Consider the following 24,154-nt stretch of genomic DNA (forward strand, 5'->3'; position numbering starts at 1 on the left):
ATTTAGTATAAGTAAAATACTTAAGTACTGTTAAAATCAGATACTCTAAGACTTCTACTCAAGTTGTTTTGGAATTGGTGACTTGTAACGTGTAGTGGAGTAATTTTCACTGTATCTGTACTTTTACTCAAGTATGGTTTTTAGGTAATCTTTACACCTGATAAAATATGTCCAAAATATTTTGTCACCTGATGTGACAAACCATTTAATTGGTTTAAATCACTCCAAATGTAAATGACACGGCGGTGACGTCACCTGCTGGGGCGGGAACGGTTCGCACACTGAATGAGGGAAGGTCTGTTTGTGGGGCCTGTGGGAGAGAGGTGAGTGTGTGTGTGTGAGTGTGAGTGTGTGTGTGAGAAAGAACGCTCACCCCACAGGAAGTCCCATCACGAGTGTCATCTGAAGAGTCCAAAGACCTGCCGAGAGCGTTATTTCTCGCCCTCCAAATCACAGAACGAGTTCGTTCTCAACCATTGAAACCGTCTCTCAGGATTAAATGTCAAACACGATGCGAGTTATGAACGCTTAGCGTTGGATGTCACAGAAACACGACTGGGGTTCACCTCATGTGTGCCCTCAAAGAAAGCTTGGAAAGTTGACAGCATTTGTACAAAATTAGCATCGGAGTGACGTTAATTAGCCTTTGAAACTGAACTGTTTCTGAACTGTTTTTTAATTGGTATATTCTAACAGTTTCATTTATTTTAATGTGAGAATCAAGCAAGAACCCTCCTGCCATTCCATCATTCATGTACTGTACCACCACTGGGCCCCCCTTTGAAGTGTCTTGAGCATCTCCTATTTGGAGTTATTTAGCTCCTCCCCTTCTGAGATCCTGAGCATCAGGAGCTTCTTACTGGTGGAAGGTTATTCAATTCCCAGCACAGACTGGCTAACTCTGATCACTCAGGGCATCTCTCAGCACAAGAGCTCACTGGAAGCAGGTAAGCAGCTCTTCTTCTCTCAGCTACTTGTAGCTATGGAGCATTTTTTATTTTTTATTTTTTTGGCTGAGCAACATTAACCTGGAAATCAGATTTAATTATAAATGACAGTATTTGCATTCTGTAGAATTTAAATACACAGAGAGATTTATGTGGTTCACACTGAATTGATGAACCTCAGCTACAAAAGCAAATAACTGTAGGTCTTATAAATTCATTTTTCATTTGTAGAGTAAAAAAAATAAATTTACATGAAATTTAGTTGCCTATAAAATGCAATATATAATAATAAAAAAGCTTTCATTTGCATAATATAATTGCATATCATATATATTTAAAACGTGTGTATGAATATATTTCTTTTTTTAGTTTTTAGTAAAAAATTCATTTACATAACATTTTATTTCATATATCATTTCAAATATTTATTAAATTTTTTTTATTTCAGTAATTTAATTGCATGTTATATAGTTTAAATTATAAATATATTTATTTCAGTAATAAAAAAGCTGCCATTTACATGGAATGTCGTTGCATTTATCATATATTTTAAAATATGCTTAGAATTATTTATGCTTATTAATTAAGTTATTTCCAATGAATTACACTACTGCATATTTTTTAGGTTGCATTTTGGTTTTCCATTATTTTTTGCTGTCTTTCCCATTTTAACTCAAGGATTTGGGATTTAGATCAGTGGGTGTGCGAGATAGAGTTTGTCTCATTTTTTTCTTCTTCTTGTGTAGGGTCTCTTTTGGGTCACCGGTTCAGCCCAGCTAGTTTGATCGGAGTGTGTTGAGTGACACCGCCAGCATGACCAAAAGCACTGGGGAGAAGCCGCGGTCGCGCAATCGCGTGCAGCAGATCCGAGAGGGAATTCACCTGCGTTCCCTAAAGGCGAGGAAGAAAGTGGAGGACATCACTAAAGATGACGTGAAGAGCTTTCTGAGAAGAAATGCTTTTGTGCTCCTCACCATTGGAGCTGTGGTCTTTGGTCAGTGCACCTGGTTTAGTGAAATTATTTTAGTTCAGGAAGTTTTCAAGTATGAAAGTTTGCTCTAACCATCTAAAGAAGACATCTAACCTGAAGTTAGTGTCTTGGTCAAGGACACAAATCTACTGTACAACCAACCACCAGTTTGCTGTAAAGCCAAAAATTCTTTTGACAATGAATGCCTTTTGATTTATGACAGAAAAGAGTTTTCAACAGATCTGTGCATCTGAAATGCTTTTTTTTTTTCCAGGTATCATGCTGGGTTTTGTTTTGAGGCCATATAAAATGTCATACAGAGAAGTGAAGTATTTCTCCTTTCCTGGTGAGCTATTGATGCGTATGCTGCAGATGCTAGTGCTTCCACTTCTAGTCTCAAGTTTGATTACAGGTACGATATTTTATTGTTTTGATAAAAAAAATTTTAGCCAGAAATGTGTCATGCAACAGTTTGACTGCAGATTTTAAATTAAATATGTTACAGCAATCTACAGCAATAACTGGGAACTTAAGTCATAAGTCTTAACTGAAAATCTTAACTCTTTATGGAAAGTATAGAAGAAAAAGGGGTGGAGCAACTGGGGCATTGTCCCAGGCCAAATGATTAATGAAATCCTCAATAGTCTAGCTGCTCTTTGAGTTTGGGCTGATGGGATCCATCTATAAAAATGTTGTCCCAGGCCCTGAGAATTTAATTGACAGACCTGCTTATAATGAAAAGGCAAAACAGTGATGTGAGGACATAGTAAAATCAAGTCATTAATAGAATGAGAATGTTAGAATGACGTGAATTTGAAATTGAGGGAGTGGCTGGACTTTTAAACTAATTCTATAGGATGTGAAGGAGAAAAGGGATAAAAAGAAGCATGGAAAGGAAGGAAATTAGTGGCCAATTAATGACACAAAGCAGCTCAAGATTTAAAGGGCCTCAGAATTCAATGCATAAAGTCAATGTATAGGTATAAGACAATTAGTGACACAAAAAGACTTAACTCTTTCCCCGCCATTGATGAGTTATCTCGTCTTTTACAAGAAAACGCTTCCCCGCCAAAGACGAGTTTTTGCGGCTTTTCGTGTTTTCACTGTTATACGCTCGGGGGCGCTATTACGCATCTTCTGAACGGGTACAAAACCTCCCGAACAAAAACACACCTGAACAGGACGGAGAAACCAGCGATCTCTTATGTAAACACAGATGCATATGAAAAATAATGCGATCATCAGCAATAGACGGCATATAAATGAAAACTGCATAATGTTACAGAGTAAAATTTTGGTCCAGGAAGTGGTATATGTCTGTGCAAGCTTTGGAGGTATTGATGGAAGCGATTTACTGGATTTATGCTTTGATAATCGTACTGAATATTATCCCGATGTAGTTTTTGATAAAAATGTGATGTTCTCACCTTGCATTTTTTATGAAACCTACCTATATTCAAGCTAGAATATTCTATATTAAGCTAGAATAAAACTGATTTTTTTTGTTTAAAAGTAGAGGCTCTGATCTTTATTTTGGTGTATTGCATATTCAAATATTCATGCAGCAAAATATACTGGAGGCCATCAAATTTTGGTGAAAATCATCAAAATCTCTTGCGGTGGCTGGCAACTTTTTTAAAAAATGCTGGAGGGGAAGAGTTAACATGGAGCTGATAGAACAGCAATGAAGTCACCTTGTTTTTTTTGTTCAGATCTCATCAAACACTCAAAAGTAGTAGCAACTTTCAAGGAAACAGGTGTTACAGCTGTGCCTCTGTGAAGCATAGCATTACGCTGGGCACCATTTTCTGGTTTGTAGACAGTGACCTCTTTGTGCTTCTATTAAAAGTGGCAGTGAGAATGAGGCAGAGGTTGTACCCCTGCTGCTTCACTTCATACACATAAAGGAATGAGAGAACTTCCTTCAGACTCCATGTTTTAAATATACCACAAACTCTGATTGGTTAGTAATAATAATAATAATTATTATTATTTAAATTGAATTAAATTAAATATAAAATAAAATAAATAACAAAATAGATATTATTGTTGTTATTTGTTGGGCATTTTATTCGGTAATTGTGGCACACTTGGGTGTGAGAGGGGGCTGTTTTGTTTATTCACTTCTTTGTAACTGCACAACATGAGTCATTTCTTTAGTTTGATACAAGTGCATTGGGAGACTGTTTGCTGTTGCTGTGGAGACATAGAGAGGGTGGCATGACCGCTGAAACACGGGCAGGTGGAGGAATTTCCCAGGCCTGTCCGAGAGTGAAAGAGATGAACGAATGCAGATCAAGAGAGTGAGAGAGTATGGTTGCGAGAGATGGAGTATGAACAGAGGAAATTGTGAAGTGAGAGGCTGAACTTTAAAAGATGCTGAAGTTTGGGCCCCCAGGAGGACGAGAGGACCAAACAATGGCTGCTTTCTCTTTCTGCTCTGGGGATCAGGGCTGCAGAAAGGCCCCTGACTTGTTCCAAATTCAAACCTTAATTTGTTTTGGCAAGTCAAAGTCTTTTTGCTCCATTGACTTCTAAAATGATTGCAATTAATCCTAAGAGACTTTTAAAGTCAAGCGATATAGTACTTTTCAGCTAAGTGAAGATTAAGTCATGAATCTTTTGTCTTTCACAACCACCACATATCTTCATGTCTGTACAAATTCTGGTGAGATTTTTGCATTTAAGTCTTGGTACAAGACCTGGGCTGCGTTTCCCAAAAGCATCGTAAGCTTAAGTACATCATAGACCCATTGAAACCAATGGAGCTACGATCAACTTACGATGTTTTTGGGAAACGCAGCCCCCTGGTCTTTTCAGCAATGATGGCATGCGTAACCAAGTGTTTATTCAAATGTGATTTGGGTTCATTCTCATAGAAAAAAATGCTAAATTCTAATTCTTTCGGTCTAGGCATGGCAGCATTGGACCGTCGCGCCTCTGGAAAGATGGGCATGCGTGCAGTCATATACTATATGACCACCACTTTCATCGCAGTGTTCATCGGCATCATTATGGTTCTGATTATCCACCCGGGCAAAGGCTCAAAGGATGAATTCACTAAACAGCAGAAGATCGAGCAGGTCAGCCCAGCCGATGCCTTCCTCGACCTCATCAGGTAATGGACAGGTGTAGTCCATCGGTTTCTCCGAAATACTGATATGAACCAGTGACTTTATTCATTATATACACTCTTTTGCAGAAACATGTTTCCTCCTAATCTGGTTCAGGCCTGCACTCAACAGGTGAGAATGTTTTTCACATGATCCTATTATTCAAAATTGTTTTTTTAAAATACCATCTTAGATAATCATAAAGATTTATTAAATAATATCTCTCTCTGTTGCACACATTATGAAAGCAATGGTAAAAAAAAAGAACAGCATTTTCTTGGCTAAAATCTTCATTACTAAAATAAAATAAAAATTTAATTTAATTTAATTATTAAAAAGGTATTCAAAAAGGTATTTCCCTGTAACACAATGTTGTTTCTTCGCAAAATAAACAAGATAAAATAAAATAAAATAAAAATATTTCAAAAAGAGAAAAAGAAAAAAAAACACATCAATTTTATATAAAATAATGTATACATTTTATTTTCATGTAACTAAATTGTGACAAAAAAAGCTTTAAAAGTAAATGTACTCACCAACAGATGTGAATTACATTTTTTATTTTTCTGAGGGTAAAGATTTACAAAAATGTGAGGTGCGTGCACCATAGCAGAAGTTAAAGTTTGTTTTATTGGGTTATTCCTTAATTATTAACCACTTAATTGCCAATTATTAATTGAAAAAAAAATTATTGAATAAAATATTGAATAAAGACTCTCATAGAATAGAATCTATGTGCATGGCGTAGAATAAGTGGTCATAGATATATAATATTTAGATATACTGTATATGTCATAGATGCTTCAGGTTATGAAGTTCATGAGCAGTTTGGGGTGAAATTCTAATGTTTCCCTGTTCAGCAGGAAGTAAATTTATCATTAGATTTGATAAGACTTGTTGACATCTCAAAGGACAAAAACTTTAAATGTATCACTCTTGGATCCAAAATGTTTTTCTGGGAGGCCTTGAATTTATAATTATACCAATACTGCTCACAAGTCTTGACAACGTTTCATTTCTCCTCCTGCTGGCCCAAGCTAGTTAACTTAGCGTGTAAGGAATAGACATTTTCCATTTAGCATTTTGAGAGTCTGGCTAGAGTTCGACCCACAGCTGTGTTTGGACCGGCTGAGAGCTTTGGCAGAGCTGTAATGGTGCCACAGTCAGATATAATGGGTCAGAAATGGCAAGATAATGACACTGAAGAGCCTGACAGTGGCTCACAGTCTGTCCGGACACACTCCGCAGGGACACCCTGCAGTCAACCAGATCTAAAAAAATAAAAATAAAACATATTTCACAAATATTGAAAAGAGTCTTTCTGTAGAAGTATTCTAGCAATCCAAAACGATCAGATTCTTGCTCATTTTTAAAACTACTTCTCTTCTTCCTCCTGTAGTTTAAGACCCAATATGGCAAGAGGGTCATTCACGTGAAGATGATCGTAAACGATTCGATATTCAACCTAACTAACGTCACCCAGGAGATTGCCCAAGAGGAAGTGATCCCTCTCCCGGGCACCACCAACGGGGTTAATGCCCTCGGGCTGGTGGTGTTTTCAATGTGCTTCGGCTTGATCATTGGGAATATGAAGGAACAGGGACAGGCTCTCAGAGACTTCTTCGACTCCCTCAACGAGGCCATCATGCGACTTGTTGCTATTATTATGTGGTGAGTGATTCCAGACACACAAACAGTGTTTAAAAAGTAAACTAGATTAAAAACTGTGTTGATGTAGCCTAAGGCGGGTTTTCCAATATCCGTTCCTTAATTTAAACTTATGAGTTTACAATAAACTTCAAGAGTGAGCGTAACATTTTATCAAGTGTTTCCTAAATCGATTTAGCTTTTAATTCTGCTATTAACGAATAAAATGAAAAATACTATATTGAAACATATTTTCCTGAAATGTATCATGGTTTCCTCAAAAATATTAAGCAGAACAACTGTTTTCAACATTGATAATAATAAGGAATATTTCTTGAGCAGCCAGTCAGCATATGTAACCCTGGAGCACAAAACCAGTCTTAAGTCGCTGGGGTATATTTGCAGCACTAGCCAACAATACATTTTATGGGTCAAAATTATTGATTTTTCTTTTATGCCAAAAATCATTGGGATATTAAGTAGAGATCATGTTCCATGAAGATATTTTGTAAATTTCCTAACGTAAATATATCAAAACTTAATTTTTGATTAGTAATATGCATTGCAAAGATTTGCAATTTTGCAATTTTTTTGCACTCTCAGCTTCCAGATTTTCACATAGTTGTATCTCGGCCAAATATTGTCCTATCCTAACAAACCATACTCTAATGGAAAGTTTATTTATTCAGAAAAAAATGGACCCTTATGACTGGTTTTGTGGTCCAGAGTCACATATTATAATGATCTCTGAAGGGTCATGTGACACTGTAAACTGGAGTAATTATGCTGAAAATTCAGCTTTACCATCACAGGAATAAATTAAATTTCAACACATATTCAAATAGAAAATGGTTGTTTTTAAACTGTAACATTATTCCACGATATTACTGTTTTTACTGTATTTTTATCAGATAAATTCAACCTTGGTGAGTTTCTTTCATTAACATTAAAAAATCTTAGACTTTAAACTTTTGAATGATAGTGTATATGTAAAATATTAACCATTATCATTTCAAAACCATAATAAATATTTTTTTTAGAATTTATTGGTATTTATTTATTGGAATTTCATTCATGAGGATGACTTGTTTTGTTTCGAATAACAACAATCATCCTCAAGAAGAATAACTACATTTTCGTTGCTTGTCATGTAAGTAACTTACAAAAAGACATTCATTATAATTCACCACAGAAACGCCTCGTCATAATTTCACCTTACTATAAAAATAGATGAATTTCCCGTTTGTCTGAACAGAAATGTGCCCTGTGCTCTCATTTTGTGTGACCCTTTTTCATGACCCCTTTTTCATCACATGTGTAGCTCATTGACATTTTGGGAACCGTTATTAACAAGTGCTGCTTCTGAATCTGAATCAGTTTCTTTTCCACTCTTTGGTAGTCTGGTTTTAAATAAAACCGAATTAACAAACTTGAATGAATGTAAATGTATCTTTAAACACCATACCCTATTCCCAGGTATGCACCTATTGGTATCCTCTTTCTGATTGCTGGAAAAATCGTGGAGATGGATGACATCACTGAAATGGGCGGTCAGCTCGGCATGTATACGATTACAGTGATAATCGGCCTCATGATACACGGCATGATCATTCTGCCGACTTTGTACTTCGTCATCACGCGGAAGAACCCCTTCATCTTCATCATGGGTTTGCTGCAGGCCCTCATCACGGCTCTTGGTACCTCTTCCAGGTAAGTCCGACAATGTCAAGCTGTCTAAATCAGGAATATTTTACTCTCATTTCACTTTTTCATATTTGTTTTACATCTCCCAGCTCAGCCACTCTTCCGGTTACATTCAAATGCCTTGAGGAGAATAACAAAGTCGACAAACGCGTGACTCGATTCGTGCTGCCTGTTGGAGCCACAATCAACATGGATGGAACAGCGCTGTATGAAGCCCTGGCAGCCATCTTTATCGCCCAGGTTAACAACATGGATATGAACTTTGGGCAGATCATAACCATTAGGTGGGTTATTTTGAAATATAAATAATTCATTAAGAAAACTGAATGACGTTTCTGAGCGTGATTAGTATTCTCTTTAATAATACAGCATCACAGCGACTGCTGCAAGTATCGGGGCGGCCGGAATCCCTCAGGCTGGTCTGGTCACCATGGTGATTGTGCTGACCTCTGTCGGACTCCCAACCGATGACATCACCCTCATCATTGCAGTTGATTGGTTCCTGTGAGTGACCGTTTGTAGAATCTCAATATGATTTGGTTTAAAAGGAAATAGTGGTACAGAAATATATTTATTGAAGTATTTTGCAAAATAAGGCAAAACAAGAATGAAAAGTGACTGCGTTTGGCACTTTATCTTTCCTCTCATTTGGGACTCCCTTCATTTTTTTTTTTCCCATTATCAACCCAGGTGACACACTTTGATGTGTTCCCATGAGACTTGCTCCATTTTTTTTTTCATGTAATTCAATTGGTTTTAACATAGAAACGTAATTAGGTTGGCCAAATTAATCATTCCAGATAGATCCCCACAAGTTACACAGCTAAAAGAGCCTCTTTTAAAACTAGGATGAAAACTGAGATGAAAGTAGGAAACTTTTTTTTTTTTTACAACTAAACAAGTATCGCTGATCGCAATAAATCGATTCTTCATTTCCTCTTTTATTCCCTTTTCTTTTGCACTTACAGTGATCGACTTCGCACAACAACTAACGTCCTGGGAGATTCTATAGGAGCTGGAATCATAGAGTTCCTGTCCAAAGATGAGCTTCAGAACGCCGATGTGGAGTTGGGGAGCTCAGTGCTGGAGGAGAATGAAGTGAAGAAACCTTATCAGATGATCCCTCAGGAGAACGAATATGAGAATGAGAAACCACCAGACAGTGAGACCAAGATGTAGAGGATGCATAATCAACCCCCAACCAAGGATTTTGTGTGTGTTTGCGTTTGTATATGTACAGTGGCCCTAAAAATATATGAACACTTAAGATGCACTTAAAAATATAAGAAGTTCATTGCTTTTTAATGAGAAAATATCAAACTAAATGGCATTTATTTCAAAGAAATATAGTATAAGCATGGTATTTAAGCATTTGGACACTTTCTGGTTGTCAAACTTAGAATAATGTTCATAATTATGGATATGAACTACACTTAACTTCATGCATTCACAAAAATGACTAAAAAAGTGAAGTCAGTTTTGAGAAAAGCCCCAAGTTGCTGCTTGGTTTGATATTTAGCGATCTATGCAATAAAATTCATAAGTTTTTGAAGTGTTTATTAAGTGTCCAAATATTTTAGGGGGCGTTGTATATGTATATTTAGTTTTGTTTTTGAATATTTCTTTTTCAAACTTCTTTTGACCTTTTACTGTAATTTGGTTCTTGTGCTTTTGTCTCCTGTCTGCAGGTCATACCGATTGTTAAATTGATTTGGCAGGAGAGTTTTACCTTGACAAAAATATATAATAATCATTTTTTGTATTGCTTTTTCATTATTTTAATAATTAGCTGAAATGTGAATCTATGTGGAAGGCATTGGTATGTTGTGACCAGCGTTTGTTACATGCGCTATAATACAAGCAGCAAGATTTAAACCTTAAGAGTGTCAAAATGAACAGGGTCATGACTGTACACAGAACTGATTTTTAAGCAGAAATGAATGTCAGTAAATTATTCATTTGATGAACAGACAGAAGTTCATTACACTTTGTTTAATGAACAAGTTGAGTATGACATGGGCAGGATTCCAAGATTAAATACTGTTGGGCTCTGTGTATAAAGTGATCATCTAAAAATGGAGTATAAAATATGTCAAACTGTAAATATCAAGAGAAAATTATGTTTAGCTTTGAAAGCTGCTTTACACATCTTTATGTATGAGAAGACTGAGTGTTTCAGCAGCTATTACAGCAGATATTTGAGTTTTCTCAGCAGCTCCGCACAACTAATCCTAACTGAACACACACATACTTATGCGTTTATGAGATTTTTTTATTCTGCTGTAGTTCATCCACTGACCCTTTTTATTGCCATTTGCTAACATTAACGATAAATAGAAATATGTAGCTGCTACTGATTATTGTAGGAAATTGGACTGAATGTTTACAGTCCTACGGTTGCAATGACATACAGAACTGAGTCATTCTGAAAACTGTAAATCTTTTGAAAACATGCTATAGACACAGGTTGGACTCACATGTACTCAGCTGGAAACTGTGATCTTTTATTTGTTTGCCTTTAAAAAAAAATGCTTAGTTTTTTTCATGTTGCTGTATATTTCCTGTCAAGTCCATAAAAAGTAAAATGGGTGATTAGAACTATAGAATAAAGAGCATACGGATGTTGTGTGTTAAATATAGTTTTGAATAAAATGGAGAGTGGCGATGCATTGCGTGGAAATTTTTGTTTTACTGATGCTAGATGAGTAGTTTTCAACAAACTCTGCTATGAGATTGGAGAATTAGCCTAATAAATATAAGGGATATAATTAATATATTTAAATATATTTATTAAAAAGGCCAAGACAGACTTATACTTGTACCTACTTAAACGTATGCCTATACTTATACTTCACACCATAAAAAAAATACATTTCTTGCCTAGTGGATCATTCTAAATGGACTTATGCTGCCATCTAGTGGTCAATGATTTTCTTCAGACAAACAAAAGCACTACATTCAAACAAAGTTAATGCACATATTTGAGTTAAATGTCCAATTACACAAATGCTTGTTTTCTGTATCTATTTCAAAACCCTCCTTTATTAGAATATATTGAGGATTCTGTCCTCAAGATTGAAATTCCAATATAAATGCATACATTTATCTTAATTGTTGGCCAGTGGCTTTTCATTTTTTGTGCATTTCCTTTTTACAGTTTTGCTGTTCAATAATCGTTTTACTGTTTTATTGTGCCACAAAGCATGTAAATGTTATTTAGTTGCAGGTTCCATATTGACAGTTTGTCCCATTCGGTATGACAGTATGTCTTGACGTTGGGGTATGTTGTCACAAAAGGTCAGTAGGTGTTCAGTGAAATGCATCGTTTTTCCAGGTGCAAATGTTTAATAGTTACGAGTTTAAAGTATGTGCCTATACCGAAGTTACAGAAGTCATATTTACTGGTTTAAGAAGTGTGACAATTATCCCCCATTATTAACATAACGGCATTTTTAGTGTAGTACCGTGAGAGGGCGCAGTTGAGCTGACATCCAGATGCGTATAGTATATGAACAAAAACATTGGTTCAATATTATTGTTAATAAAAAAAAACATTCTTATTTTAATCAATTATTTTAAGTCAACCAATTTTTTGATAGTAACTTTAAAAGCCAACGCAAGACACCACAGGTGCATAGGGTTAAAAAAATTACTAGTTATCACCATACATCCCCAGTCGAACAACTGCAGTACATTAATAAATTCAATTTTGCATTAAAAGTTTTCTGTTAAGTCTGAAATTTACTTAAGCCCAGGTTAATTTTTAATTAAAAAAAAATAAAAACAATGTTTATATAAATCAGGAGAATGATATATGAACAAATTCATATGTTAAAAAAACTTCTGTATGTAAATGCTACTGAAGTGATGTCTGGCTCAATGCATGAAAAAAAAGGGAGAGAACGTCCTTTATTGTATTGTAATCGAAATCTACAGACGCAAACAAATCGAATGTAATAAATTAAACACTTTTAAGTGTATTTTGGATGTTTTCTTTCCGCTGGTCTGATTATTATGAAAGCAAAAGATCACAAAACCCCAAAACTGACTGCGTTAAAAAACAATGGTTTTGCTGAAGCGTCTTGCCTCAAATGAAAAAAGATAATTTTCTAATAAGCCTTCACGTTATTTATACACATTTAATGAATACTAGAAAGCAAAAGCGTGAATGAGGAGAAAAGAAGAGAGGAGGGAGAAGAAAACAGAGTGGAGGACGATAGAGGAGAGGACGGGAAGCGTCGGATGGAAGAAGGAGGGAAGGGGAGGAGAGCAGGCAGCGGAAGTCGGCGGGTCGCTGCTGGTTGGTTCGGCGCCGGTGGAGGGAGTCATTCCTGCAGCAGTGCTTCCGGTCGGCATTTTGTTCTGCGAGAGAGAGGGAGTCTGTGTGGATTCTTTTATGAGCGCCAAGGAGCCTTTCGGCACCGAATCTTTTTCTGCCATCGTCCGGAGTAAAGTGCGAGCTTCCGCGGACGCCTACGAGAGGAATGACCGCCTCAAGTCCGTCTTCATGTTCGCAGTGAGAGGAAGCGGTGCGACCCGGATTATTGTTGTGAGAGGGACACAGCGAGCCCGAACCCCCCACCTTCACCTTTCAACAACAGAGCCTCAGGTAAATGCGCCGGGCCCGTTTCGCTGGTTCCGAGCGGGGAAGCACAGTAGCCCGTTCTCGGGGTGGGACTGCTTCGGACTTTCCGAAAGGTTATCGGTGTTGTGCAGCCCTCGCTTCGCGTTAGCATACGCGTTAGCTTGGTGCGGGCCCGCAGGCGAATCCGCGGTTCGGATGGTTCGCGAACGAAAGGCCAAAACGGGCCGTTTAAACGGACTCAGCCGGTCCAGGGGGGTTCATCTGGAGATGCAGGTGTGCAGCTGAACCTGAAGCCCGGTGATAAGAGTCATACAGGCCTGCAGCTCCGCAGACCAGAGTAAACAATACTGTCCTCTCAGAGTAAACCTCATTCACCTTCCATTAGAGTAAACAATGCTGTGATTTTAGAGTAAAACCGTTTCCAGCATCTGTCAGAGTACACAAAATCATATCAGAACAATCCATATGAACTAGAAATCAGAATGAACAATACTCTCATATTCGAACAAAACTTAATAGCCATTAGAGTATAAACAATGGTCATTTTAAGCAGTTCTCATTAGCCATTTGTGAGAATAAACAAAAACTCTCCTCTTATTTAGCATTTAGCTCAGTAAACAATATCATAACCATCTAGATTAGATAGTAAACCAGATTAACTATTCATCAGAATAAACAATACTCCCTTCCTAAAACTGAACTTACTAGACATCAGAATAGTTTTATTAATGAGATCCACAATATCTAATTATAGCAAACCTTTGAGAATCTGTCAAAATAAAGAGCAAACAATACACTCTTGTACTGAATAATGCTGGCATCCAAAAATTCATAACTATTATTCATAAGGGTTTTACCTGCAGCTCAGTATAATTTTCATTTACTAAGGCAAATATGAAATTAGTTTCGGTGCTTGTTTACTGTTAATTATCTTTGAATATAAAGGTTTGTTAAAGCATATATGAAATGATTGAAGTCATAGTGAGATTAGTAATATCATACACAAATATTACAAGCATTTATAATGCTCATGTGTTTCTAAAGAACAGAATAAAATTATCAGTCTTTTATAAACAAAAACGTTCAATAACTCATATCTAAACAGTTATTGTTATAGAAAATAATTGTATTTTATATATTTGAAAACAAAATTGAGGCTTTATTTAAAAAAAAAAAACATGCAGTTTGAGTTTGAAAGAGTCCTTATGACTGCTAAGATTGAATTAATGAATGAATGATTGAATGAATGAAATGCTGCTAGGATTCAGTTAGCTTTAGCAGTTGATATCCAAAACGTGCACAAATCAAAAACCAAAAGTAAATTTAAAGTTCTGTGTTTGTTGACAAGATTCTAGCTTCATAACAGTAGATTCCGAGAAGGGATTACAGTTGAAATCGCTCACGTTTATGACAAGACTGTCAGATTTGTTGGTTTAAATTGCTGTGGTCTTTTATTGGAGCAGCTGGTGCTGCAGAAACATTGAGCTGTGGCTGTAATCTGGGAGTGAGATTTCACATAGGAGACCTATATTTATATATTTACCTTTAATAAATTAACAGACATGATGAAGCTTGTCCTGAGATTAACTTTAAATGAGTTGACAGTTCAACATAATTTGATGCTTTTGCTGTACATTTGTTCCTGTTGTCTTTCATTTTTACTTGGATAAATGTTTGTGTAATAACAAGTAGCTGTATTCACAGTAGCACTTTTCCTGGTTTTGTTTCATTATTACACTGTTGTCTAGTCAGTCAATAAGGCACCATGATGAGTCACCCAAACTAGATAGATAGATAGATAGATATTGAAATAGAGAGAGAGAACTGGTCAGGATCTGTTTGGTTGGGAATATCAATCAAGTTTGAGCTATACTGGTTTATATGTGTAGTCCAAAGACTGTGTGGATGAAAGCTCTGTCTACTCATGCACATCTATAATTGTGTTGCACAATGTATAGTCCTTTTTTATTTGTTGTTGTGTAATTATGGCCTAAATATTATGTTATTGTGTCCATCAATTATAGATTACCGCCTGCCAGAACCACCTGTAGAATTAGTGGATTATTCTGCAAATTCTTAGTCATACTGTTTATATAAAATTGTACTTGATGTTCTTGAATGCTAAAGGTTCATTCAAAAAAATTAACTAGAAGTGTGTATTCTCCAAATAAGTCTCTAAATGTAAATAACAATATTCATTCATTTTTTGTGTGCATAATAATAATAATAATAATAATAATTACAATTGCATATTGCATAATACTACTATTACTATTAATAATAAATGTAATGTACATAATATAAAAATGACTCTGAGTTTATTACTAAATGATATTAATTGATCATTGTTATTAATATTGTTAATTATAATAATAATCATTATTTTGTTCATAATAATATTAAATGTTTGCAATATATACGTCTAAAACATTGTTTCTATTAATAATAGTAATATTAATAATAATAAAATAGCCCTGAATATTGTTTTTTAAACAATTAAAAAATAATCAGTAATGGTTTAGCAAAAACAAAACAATAACAATATTGGTCAATTTCTGTTCTTGTTTACATAGGCCATTACCATAAAAAGAAAATACAATTAATCTCAAGTAATTTTTTCTTTTTAGTTGTATTTTCTGAATGTTTCCTCCATTCCACTGCTTCCAGTTGCTCTCGTAGCAGTGAAACGCGGGGCATCCACAGGCAGCTGCTCGTCATTTATGTTTTGGAATTGATGTTGGAGTCTCACTGAGACTCTGGTGGTTTGCTAGAGGAAATGATTGGCTCTTGAGCAGCTGAATGCAGCTGAAGCCAAACTCTAGGTTTTTCCAAATGTGTTGCAACCGTCTGGGGAAGACCTTCCTGTTTCAACAGGACCGTGTCTCCTGCAGCCTGTCCCACTGCCTGATGGGAAACCCTCCTAGAGGAGTGCAGGCAGTTTTAGAAGCATGGGGGGAGGGGCAACTACAAAATAAAGCCCATTTGATGAGCAGATGCGCGTGTAGTTCTGGCCTTGCTTGGTGCCTCTTTTGTTCTGTGCATAATGCATATGGTAAGTTTAAAATTAAGGTTTTGGTTTTAATGTATATGGCTCCATGGCTCCATTTTTTTTCTTTTATAGATAGTTACCTTCTTTGGTGTTTCTATGTTTTACATTCCAGATTTCCAGATGTCAGTGCTAGCAATCAGTGTCATGTTTATTAAAACACTGGGTTATTTTGAATCTAGTAGTAATGTTATAAGGAAAACCTGGTGTTTGCAAAGTTATCATCTGTATTATGGAGGCAAAACTAGTTGTGAAAAAATATAGGCTGTTTTTGATTCGAAAGTCTGTGGTTGGTAAGATGTTTTAAAAGCAGTCTTATATGTACAAAGGCTGCATATATTTGGTCAATAATATAGCACAAACAGTAATATTATTCAATATTATTACAGTTTAAAATGACTTTTATATACTAATATATTTTAAAATTAATTCCTGTGATGACAAAGCTGAATTTTCAGCATCATTACTCCAGTCTTCAGTGTCACATGATCCTTCAGAAATCATTCTAATATGCTGATTTGCTGCTCAAGAAACATTTCTTATTATTATCAATGTTGAAAAGATTTGTATTGCTTAGTATTTTTGTGGAAACCTTTTTTTCAGGATTCTTTGATGAATAGAAAGTTCAAAAGGACAGCATTTAAAATATAAATATTTTGTAAGATTGCCACTTTTGATCAAATAATGCATCCTTGTTGAATAAAAGTATAAAGGATTTTTTTGAATGGTAGTATACAAAATAAAAATGAAACTAAAGCTTGTCATTTTAGTCAACAATGCAAACACAATAAAAACCTCTTTATGAAATATTAAACTAAACTGACAAGATGAAGTAAATGAAAACTAGTGTCATCAGAACTGTAATAACTTGATTTGTACTGTTCTCTGGTTTCCTAGCATCATAGCACTTATATTCCTTAAAGTATTTTAATTGCAATATGGTGCTATTTTTTCCATATGTCAGAAAAGAAAGTTCTCATCATAATACTGAACCTGATGATGATGTCATCATGTCCTCTTCTTCCTCTTGCAGCGAAAGATGTAAAGGTGGATCAGTGAGCAGCGACACTGAGCGACCTGTGCATCCACGCGAGCTCCCTGCCCTTCTTCAGCATGAATGGGGATATGCCTCATGTTCCTATCACCACTCTCGCTGGGATCGCAAGCCTCACTGACCGTAAGTTGCACAAACGCTTGCTACCTGAACTTGTATAACAAACCTCCCTTAACAAATTATTTATGCACATTGTATCTCTTAAACACATTTCGAAATGTAAAGTAAATTTAAAATTGATCATTATCAGATAATAGGAGTACCATCAAGAGTTAGTAATCTTCTGCTCATCATTTGACTTGAACATAGTGGCCACCATAAGAGGGAGACCACCCTTATGCATGATAAAGTGTCTTTTTGTCATACACAGATAAACACATTTATCGAAAGTACTGTTGATTTCTCTTTGGGTGTTAAAATGAGTTGGTGTACCTTCAAAATCAGTGTAAATATTCATCCAGACGATATATACTGATGAATGCCCTCTTTTGATTGGCTATCGAAGATGTTGATTAAATGTTTGTTCATACCTTTTAAATCGATAGGACTTGGACTTGATTTGTACGGGCAATAATTTTCTTTGTGACTGGATCGAAACGGGAAGTCCCGAAGAAATGAGTGAAATATTTCATGCCTCCTGTTGTGATAAGGAATAACTCATTTTTTGTGTGTTTATTTCTCAGTGTTAAATCAGCTGCCTCTCCCTTCCCCTCTACCTGCCACCACCACTAAGAGCCTGCTATATAATGGGAGGATCGCTGAGGAGGTCAGCTGTCTGCTGTCCCGGCGGGATGACACTCTTGTGTCCCAGCTGGCCCACAGCCTCAACCAGGTGTCCACCGAGCACATGTGGGTATCTCACCTCGGCCTCCTTCCTTCAGTGCATCCTCACCAAATGTGGTTATTTTACATGATATGTGAAATATCTGTGCGTCTCATTCAGTCTTTGTGGTTTTACATGCAGAGAGCTGAAGGACAACTTGGGCAGTGATGACCCGGAAGGAGATGTGCCTCTACTGCTACAGACGGTGCTGTCCAGGAACCCCAATGTCTTCAGGGAGAAAAGTACGCCCACCCGATACGGGGTTCAGGGCGGTAAGGAGAAACTGCAGAAATAAAGCTGTTTAGTCTGGGCATGCTTTTTATTCTGTGATCTCTGTTTAAGCTTCCTGAATTAGAAATCCCATTTTTTGTAGCTTCCAGACTGTAGTGTTAATTAGTGGTAACTTTAATTATAATTTTAGCTGTATGAAATCCAAATGCCTTTGAAACTGCCGTAATGTAATCTTTTTACATTTTGACTCTGGGCTTGCACTACTGTTCAAAAGTTTGGGATCAGCAATAATTTTTTTTCTGAATAAAGTCTCTTATGCTCAAACATATAGTAAAAATGGTAATATTATGAAATAATATTTGATATATATTAAAAAGTTATTTTTTTTCCTGTTATGGCAAAGCTGAATTATCAGTTGCCTTTAGTCCAGTCTTCAGTGTCACATGATCCTTCAGAAATCATTGTAATATGCTGATATGGTGCACAAATAACTTTTCTTATTATTACGGTTGAAAACAGTTGTTCTGCTAAATAAATAAAAAGTCCAAAAGAAAGGAAAGGAAAGGACGTGTGGCAAAGTATGGTGTCCCTTGCTTGGAATTTGTGCTCTGCATTTAACCCATCCAAGTGCATACACACAGCAGTGAGTAGTGAAACACACACACACACCTGGAGCAGTGGGCAGCCAATGCTGCGGCGCCCGGGGAGCAGTTGGGGGTTCGGTGCCTTGCTCAAGGGTCTCACCTCAGTCGTGGTATTGAGGGTGGAGAGAGCGCTGGATATTCACTCCCCCCACCTACAATCCCTGCCGGACCTGAGACTCGAACCCGTGACCTTCGGGTGACTCTCTATCCATTAGGCCACGACTTTATTTGAAATATAAATTTTTAAGTCTTTACTGTCAGTTTTTATCAATTTAATGCATCCTTGCTGGAAAAAAAACTTTTAAATAACTAATTAATTAAAAAATGTTACAGACCATAAACTTTTGAACAGTGGTGTATATTTGCAAATATTGTAAGTGTTCAATATTTTTTTACATTTGGGTCACAAATTGCACAGTGTTATTTTATTCCTAACTGAGTTAAAACTAATCTATTTAGTTGGAGTTCTAGTCGGACAGCATGGAAAATATGAGCTTGAATTGCCATGTCATTTGCCACACAAAGTCAACATTTTAAATAATAATTTGTTGACACTCTTTATTTTTTGCTTTGAAGGTTTAATGCAACAGCCAATGATACCACCGTACAAGATGCCTCAGAATTCAATGCATGGAAGTCCGGCGTCAAACTACCAGCAAACCACTATAACTCCGAGCCCTCCCAGGTACTGTTCCAGTTTCCTTTTTATTTGGGTTAGATAGGTAAGTGGCAAACAGCATACCATTTGAACGGCATATGGTGTGATTAAAGTAATTAAAATATGCTGAAGAACCTGGTTCCATTTCCAGTCTGTATACTGACCGGTTCTGCTCTTATTCGACAGCCGATATGTTCAACCTCAGGCGGGCTCTGGTACCAGGTACATGCCCCAGCAGAACAGCCCAGTGCCCAGCCCGTATGCGCCACAGAGCCCTGCAGGCTACATGCAGTACAGCTACCCTCAGCACCAACAGATCCAGCAAGGTGAGTCCCTGCTCTCCTCTCTGAAGAGAACCTCAAGAGGATTGTCACCGTTTTCAGTATCTGTAGTCTTAAAACACCTCAAGGCTCAAGGAAAAGTGGTTTTAATAAGGTTGGTTCTTAGTGAATCTTCTTTTATCCATGTCCCTTGCTGAATGATATGACTGAAAACCATTGCTTGCTGTTAAAACTGTATTTCATTTTTTAATGCAAATTCTTGTTCTTGTTGTGAAAAATTAGTCATTGCAGATTATTCCAAATAAAAATAAGTCAGTGAATAGGTTTTTTTTTTTGTGTGTTGCAGTATCCGTATCCAGTCCGATAGTTCCTGGTGGCATGAGGAACATCCATGACAACAAGGTCTCCTGTCAAGTGTCGGGTAACTCCAACCATAATGCGAGGCATTGCTCCAACGATGAGTACATCAGCATCGTCCAGAGACTTGGAAATGATGTGAGTGCTTGCCAACAAAAGTTTTTTTAACCCTACATATATTTCTGCCTCCAGATTATTTTTCTTAATTCAATTGGGCCTAGATCTGTATTAACAGCACATTTTTCAACCCATGTTGTCTGTGTTTTCACAGGAGAGTGACCCCGCTATGAGAAACGCCTCTTTTCCTGTACGCTCCGTCTGCTCCCCTGCAGGAAGTGAAGGAACTCCGAAAGGTAGATTGAATCTCAATTTTTGTACCTATAGCATTTTTAGGTGGGGTATGCTTTTAGGCCCCTATTTACACCCCCACTGGTCTTTTTTCAAATTGTACTTTGGGTACGTTTGTGGCATCAACGTAAGTACCACCGTCTTTACTACTGGCAGTTGTGTACCTCTGTAAGTTTGAGATAATGCCATATTCACTGTTTATTTTGTGTTATTTTCACTTTCAACAAACACCCTTTGCACATATGCTTGTACGTATAGTATGTATGTATTGTATTGTGTGCTTGTTGTTCTCCCAAGGAAATATATTCAGAGACCAGCAGCTATGAGAAACTAATACTCTCCTATTGTTAAGATGTGATATAAGGAGTACTGTTTCTGGGTCCAAGCCTCTACTTTTTTCATTTGAGAATATTATTTCAACAGACATTTAATTCACGAAAGATGAATTCATGAAAGATGAATCACTATCTGGTTAAGTGTAATTTCTGTATGGAGATAAAAGTTAGGACCATTATTTATACAGGGTGACTATATATTATGACCTTATGTTGTTTGCTTGTGGCATCTTATAAAGTGTTTGGACTCACAAGGTCAGACTTAACATATGGATATGGAGGGTAACGTGAATGTGCAACGATGCAGAGATTAAACCAACCAAACTCTGACAAACTGGTTCATTTTGTTGCCATATTGCTGATTTACACAAAAGTATAATTTTTCTATTTTATGTTGGTTACATTTCAGTTGGATCTCGGCCGCCCTTGATTCTTCAGTCTCCTCCACCCTACACCTCCCCAAGAGATGCTGCTTCTGACCTCCTGTTGGACTCTCCCGAACGGAAAAAGAAGCAGAAAAAGTTAATGAAAGATGAGGGGGGTAAAGGTGCATTGTACGACATTGTCAGCTCACCCACTAAAGACTCCACAAAGCTAACAATAAAGTTGTCTCGAGTGAAGTCTTCTGAGACTGAGCAGTCAGCTGAACCGTTGTCGGCGGTAGAGCATGGCTCAGATGCTGAGAATGAACTATCGTGCAATAGCTTACCATACCACCAGAACCCCCAGGAACGGCTCTCCGCAGGACAGTGTCTTTCGGGTGAGCAGTCGGCCTACCAGCAGGTTCCTGTACTACAGAACACTGGGGCACTTGCAGCCAAGCAACCCGGGGTAGTTAGTGGAACCCCCTACGACGAGGCAGAGCTGGATGCTCTTGCTGAGATCGAAAGGATTGAGAGGGAATCCGCTATCGAACGAGAACGCTGCTCTAAGGAAGTTCAAGATAAAGGTTGTGTTTATTTTCTAGTTGTCACTTGACGTGCATGATTTTAATCAATTATCTAAATGCTTTAATCTGAATGACCGCTTTTATTACGGCTGCTTGTGAAGGTGTAACATGCTAACTACAACTGTTAGCAGTGTTCTGGCACCCACTCAGAACATTCAAGCAACTGCATACTCCACTCATATTTGTAGATGAAAATGTAAATGTGTTGAATGCTGCTTCTTACCTGTATGATTCTTACTTTTCAGATAAACCTCTGAAGAAGAGAAAGCAGGATTCGTACCCTCAGGAACCAGGAGCTGCGGGCACCGCAGGCTCTTCTGGAACACCTGGCGTGGGTGGCGGATGCAATGCTGGGAACAAATTGGTACCTCAAGAGGCTTGTGCTGCTAGTAACGGAGCCAGTCGGCCGGCCTTGATGGTCAGTATAGACCTTCAGCAGGCAGGCAGGGTGGAAGGGCCAGTGGACTCCTGTCCTGTCCCTGCAACAGAGGCCCAGCGCTGGCCAGAAGATGGTTCTGAATCCACCGGGGTCTTGCGGCTTAAATCAAAGACAGATGGAGAGGTGCAGAAGACTGTAGATGGTCGTCCAGAAGTCATCAAGCAACGGGTGGAGACTATGCCACAGAAAACTGCTTCAGATGGACGACCAGAAACTCCCAAACACAAGCACGAGAACCGCCGGGAGATCTCCAACAAAGTTAGTTCGGAAAAGAAATCGGATCCCTCCAAGCACAGACATGACGGTAAATCTGACAAAGTGAGGCCTGAGGGAAAAGGTCATGAAACTCCCAGAAAACAGGAAGGACGGTCGGAGTCGACTCGAGAGAGCAAAGGGGAGAGGCAAAAAGATCGGGAAAATGAAGGCTCTAAAGTCCGACGATCAGACACATCTAAGTCCAGCCGGGTAGAGCACAACAGGGACGTAGATCGGGACCAGGAACGGGAAAAAGAAGGGGAAAATCGGGACAAGGAGCGAGAGAAAGATCGAGACAAGGTGCGGGACAAGGAGCAGGAGAAAGATCAGGACAGGCTGCGGGAGAAAGATCGGGACAAGCTGCGGGAGAAAGATAGGGACAAGGTGCGAGAAAAAGATCGGGACAAAGACCGAGACAAGGAGCGTGTTAAAACTCGGGACAAGGAGCGGGAGAAAGATCGGGAAAAGGAGCGGGTAAAAGATCGGGACAAGGAGCGGGTAAAAGATCGGTACAGGGAACGAGAAAAAGATCAGGACAAGGAACGGGAGAGGGTCCGGGACAAAGATCGGGACAAGGATCGAGACCAAGAAAAGAAACGCCACACAGAATCAACAGAGGCCCGGGACAAGCGGTCTCCTGAGCAGCGCTCCCGTCCTGACAGTCCACGGGTGAAGCAGGAACCTCGTAGTGGAGCAGAATCCCGAACAAAACCTGAACGGTCAGTCCACAAAACTCCCAACAACAAAGACGAGAAACGGAGTGGAGACAAGAACCGACTCGATGGACACAAGCCTCCGTCCTCGGACAGTAAAACAGTAGAATTTCCCAACTACCTACTGGGGGGCAAATCGAGTGCATTAAAGAACTTTGTCATTCCCAAGTTGAAACGGGACAAAGATGGTAACGTGATGCAAGAAATGCGACGAGAGCTGTTTTCCGAGCCACTTGTGAAATTAGAAAAACTGGACCTGGTGGAGGACCTCAATAAGGGCGCCAAACCTGTTGTTGTTCTGAAGAAACTTTCCATTGATGAGGTCCAGAAGTTGATCAGTAATTCGCGCAGCAAGTCAAGCAAGAGCAAGTCGTCTTATGGAAAATTTGGAGGTAAGTCCCCTGTTTTCATGACCAGTGAGTTTTTTTTTTAGTTCATTGTACACAGATTTGACAGACTGTCTGAATATGCATTTGAAGAGTTTGAGTAGCCCTCTCTGTAGGGTGCTTCAAGGATTCAGTGTTAACGGAACTTCCTCATCATGTGCTGACAGAGATGGATTCCCGTGCACCACTGTGTGAGAGGGTGAAAATGAATAAACGCAGACGCAGCTCCACTAATGACAAGCCCAAGTATGCTGAAGTCAGCTCAGATGATGACAGTAGCTCTGTAGAACGTAAGTAAATATACTGAATCTAATGTTTTCACACTTAATGTGCCTGCTTGATCCAAATCAGGTTTTTACTATCAATCTTATTTCAAAAAATGAAATGGAAAGCAATGCTTTGGTTTAGTTGGTGTTACTAATAAACTATTGGCAAAATATTTCTACTAGGGCTGGTAATTTAACGCGTTAATTATGGTGTGGGTCATCTGACATTTCATACAGTTGATTGATGACAAATATGAGGCAGGGCAACAACTCACTGCGTGATGGAGCCTAGAGAACGTAGTTAGAATATCCCTAAAATTCAAGATATGGGGCAAAAATGCCCCTGTTTGAGTTTTTGTCTCATATTTACATCATATAGTTAAGCAATATCACACGAGCAATA

At 37.9% G+C, this 24,154-nt stretch overlaps 2 protein-coding genes across 3 annotated transcripts in view; both read left to right on the forward strand.

Annotated features, from left to right (window-relative positions):
• Positions 1-718: 718 nt before the first annotated feature.
• On the forward strand, positions 719-11,050 carry LOC107741153 (excitatory amino acid transporter 1-like). Its single transcript, XM_016553757.1, has 10 exons — positions 719-947; positions 1,694-1,941; positions 2,192-2,329; positions 4,831-5,035; positions 5,120-5,162; positions 6,430-6,701; positions 8,154-8,387; positions 8,471-8,665; positions 8,751-8,885; positions 9,350-11,050. Exons 2-10 carry the CDS (start codon positions 1,761-1,763, stop codon positions 9,558-9,560), a joined length of 1,614 nt encoding a protein of 537 aa, XP_016409243.1. The 5' UTR covers positions 719-947; positions 1,694-1,760; the 3' UTR covers positions 9,561-11,050.
• A 1,676-nt stretch (positions 11,051-12,726) lies between these two features.
• The window catches only part of LOC107741154 (nipped-B-like protein B), a 34,784-nt gene continuing 23,356 nt past the window's right edge, over positions 12,727-24,154 (forward strand). Inside the window, exons 1-11 of one of the 2 annotated variants that reach the window (XM_016553758.1) lie at positions 12,727-12,990; positions 17,046-17,189; positions 17,750-17,915; positions 18,031-18,161; positions 19,341-19,449; positions 19,609-19,748; positions 20,050-20,198; positions 20,332-20,413; positions 21,153-21,692; positions 21,938-23,491; positions 23,653-23,775. In XM_016553758.1, coding sequence (XP_016409244.1) covers positions 17,126-17,189; positions 17,750-17,915; positions 18,031-18,161; positions 19,341-19,449; positions 19,609-19,748; positions 20,050-20,198; positions 20,332-20,413; positions 21,153-21,692; positions 21,938-23,491; positions 23,653-23,775 — 3,058 coding nt within the window. In that variant the 5' untranslated portion in view covers positions 12,727-12,990; positions 17,046-17,125. The remainder of the gene's footprint in view (positions 12,991-17,045; positions 17,190-17,749; positions 17,916-18,030; positions 18,162-19,340; positions 19,450-19,608; positions 19,749-20,049; positions 20,199-20,331; positions 20,414-21,152; positions 21,693-21,937; positions 23,492-23,652; positions 23,776-24,154) is intronic. The other variant, XM_016553759.1, reaches the window with a different exon arrangement.

Source organism: Sinocyclocheilus rhinocerous, unplaced genomic scaffold, assembly GCF_001515625.1.
Source record: "Sinocyclocheilus rhinocerous isolate Xijiao unplaced genomic scaffold, SAMN03320098_v1.1 scaffold1307, whole genome shotgun sequence".
Taxonomy (NCBI): Eukaryota; Metazoa; Chordata; class Actinopteri; order Cypriniformes; family Cyprinidae; genus Sinocyclocheilus; species Sinocyclocheilus rhinocerous.

Excerpts from the sequence above, each read along its gene's own strand:
- LOC107741153 (XM_016553757.1), top strand. The coding sequence starts at position 1,761 with ATGACCAAAAGCACTGGGGAGAAGCCGCGGTCGCGCAATCGCGTGCAG. Across the intron at positions 1,942-2,191 it reads CATTGGAGCTGTGGTCTTTG|GTATCATGCTGGGTTTTGTT; the intron begins GTCAGTGCACCT and ends TTTTTTTTCCAG. Across the intron at positions 5,163-6,429 it reads TTCAGGCCTGCACTCAACAG|TTTAAGACCCAATATGGCAA; the intron begins GTGAGAATGTTT and ends TTCCTCCTGTAG.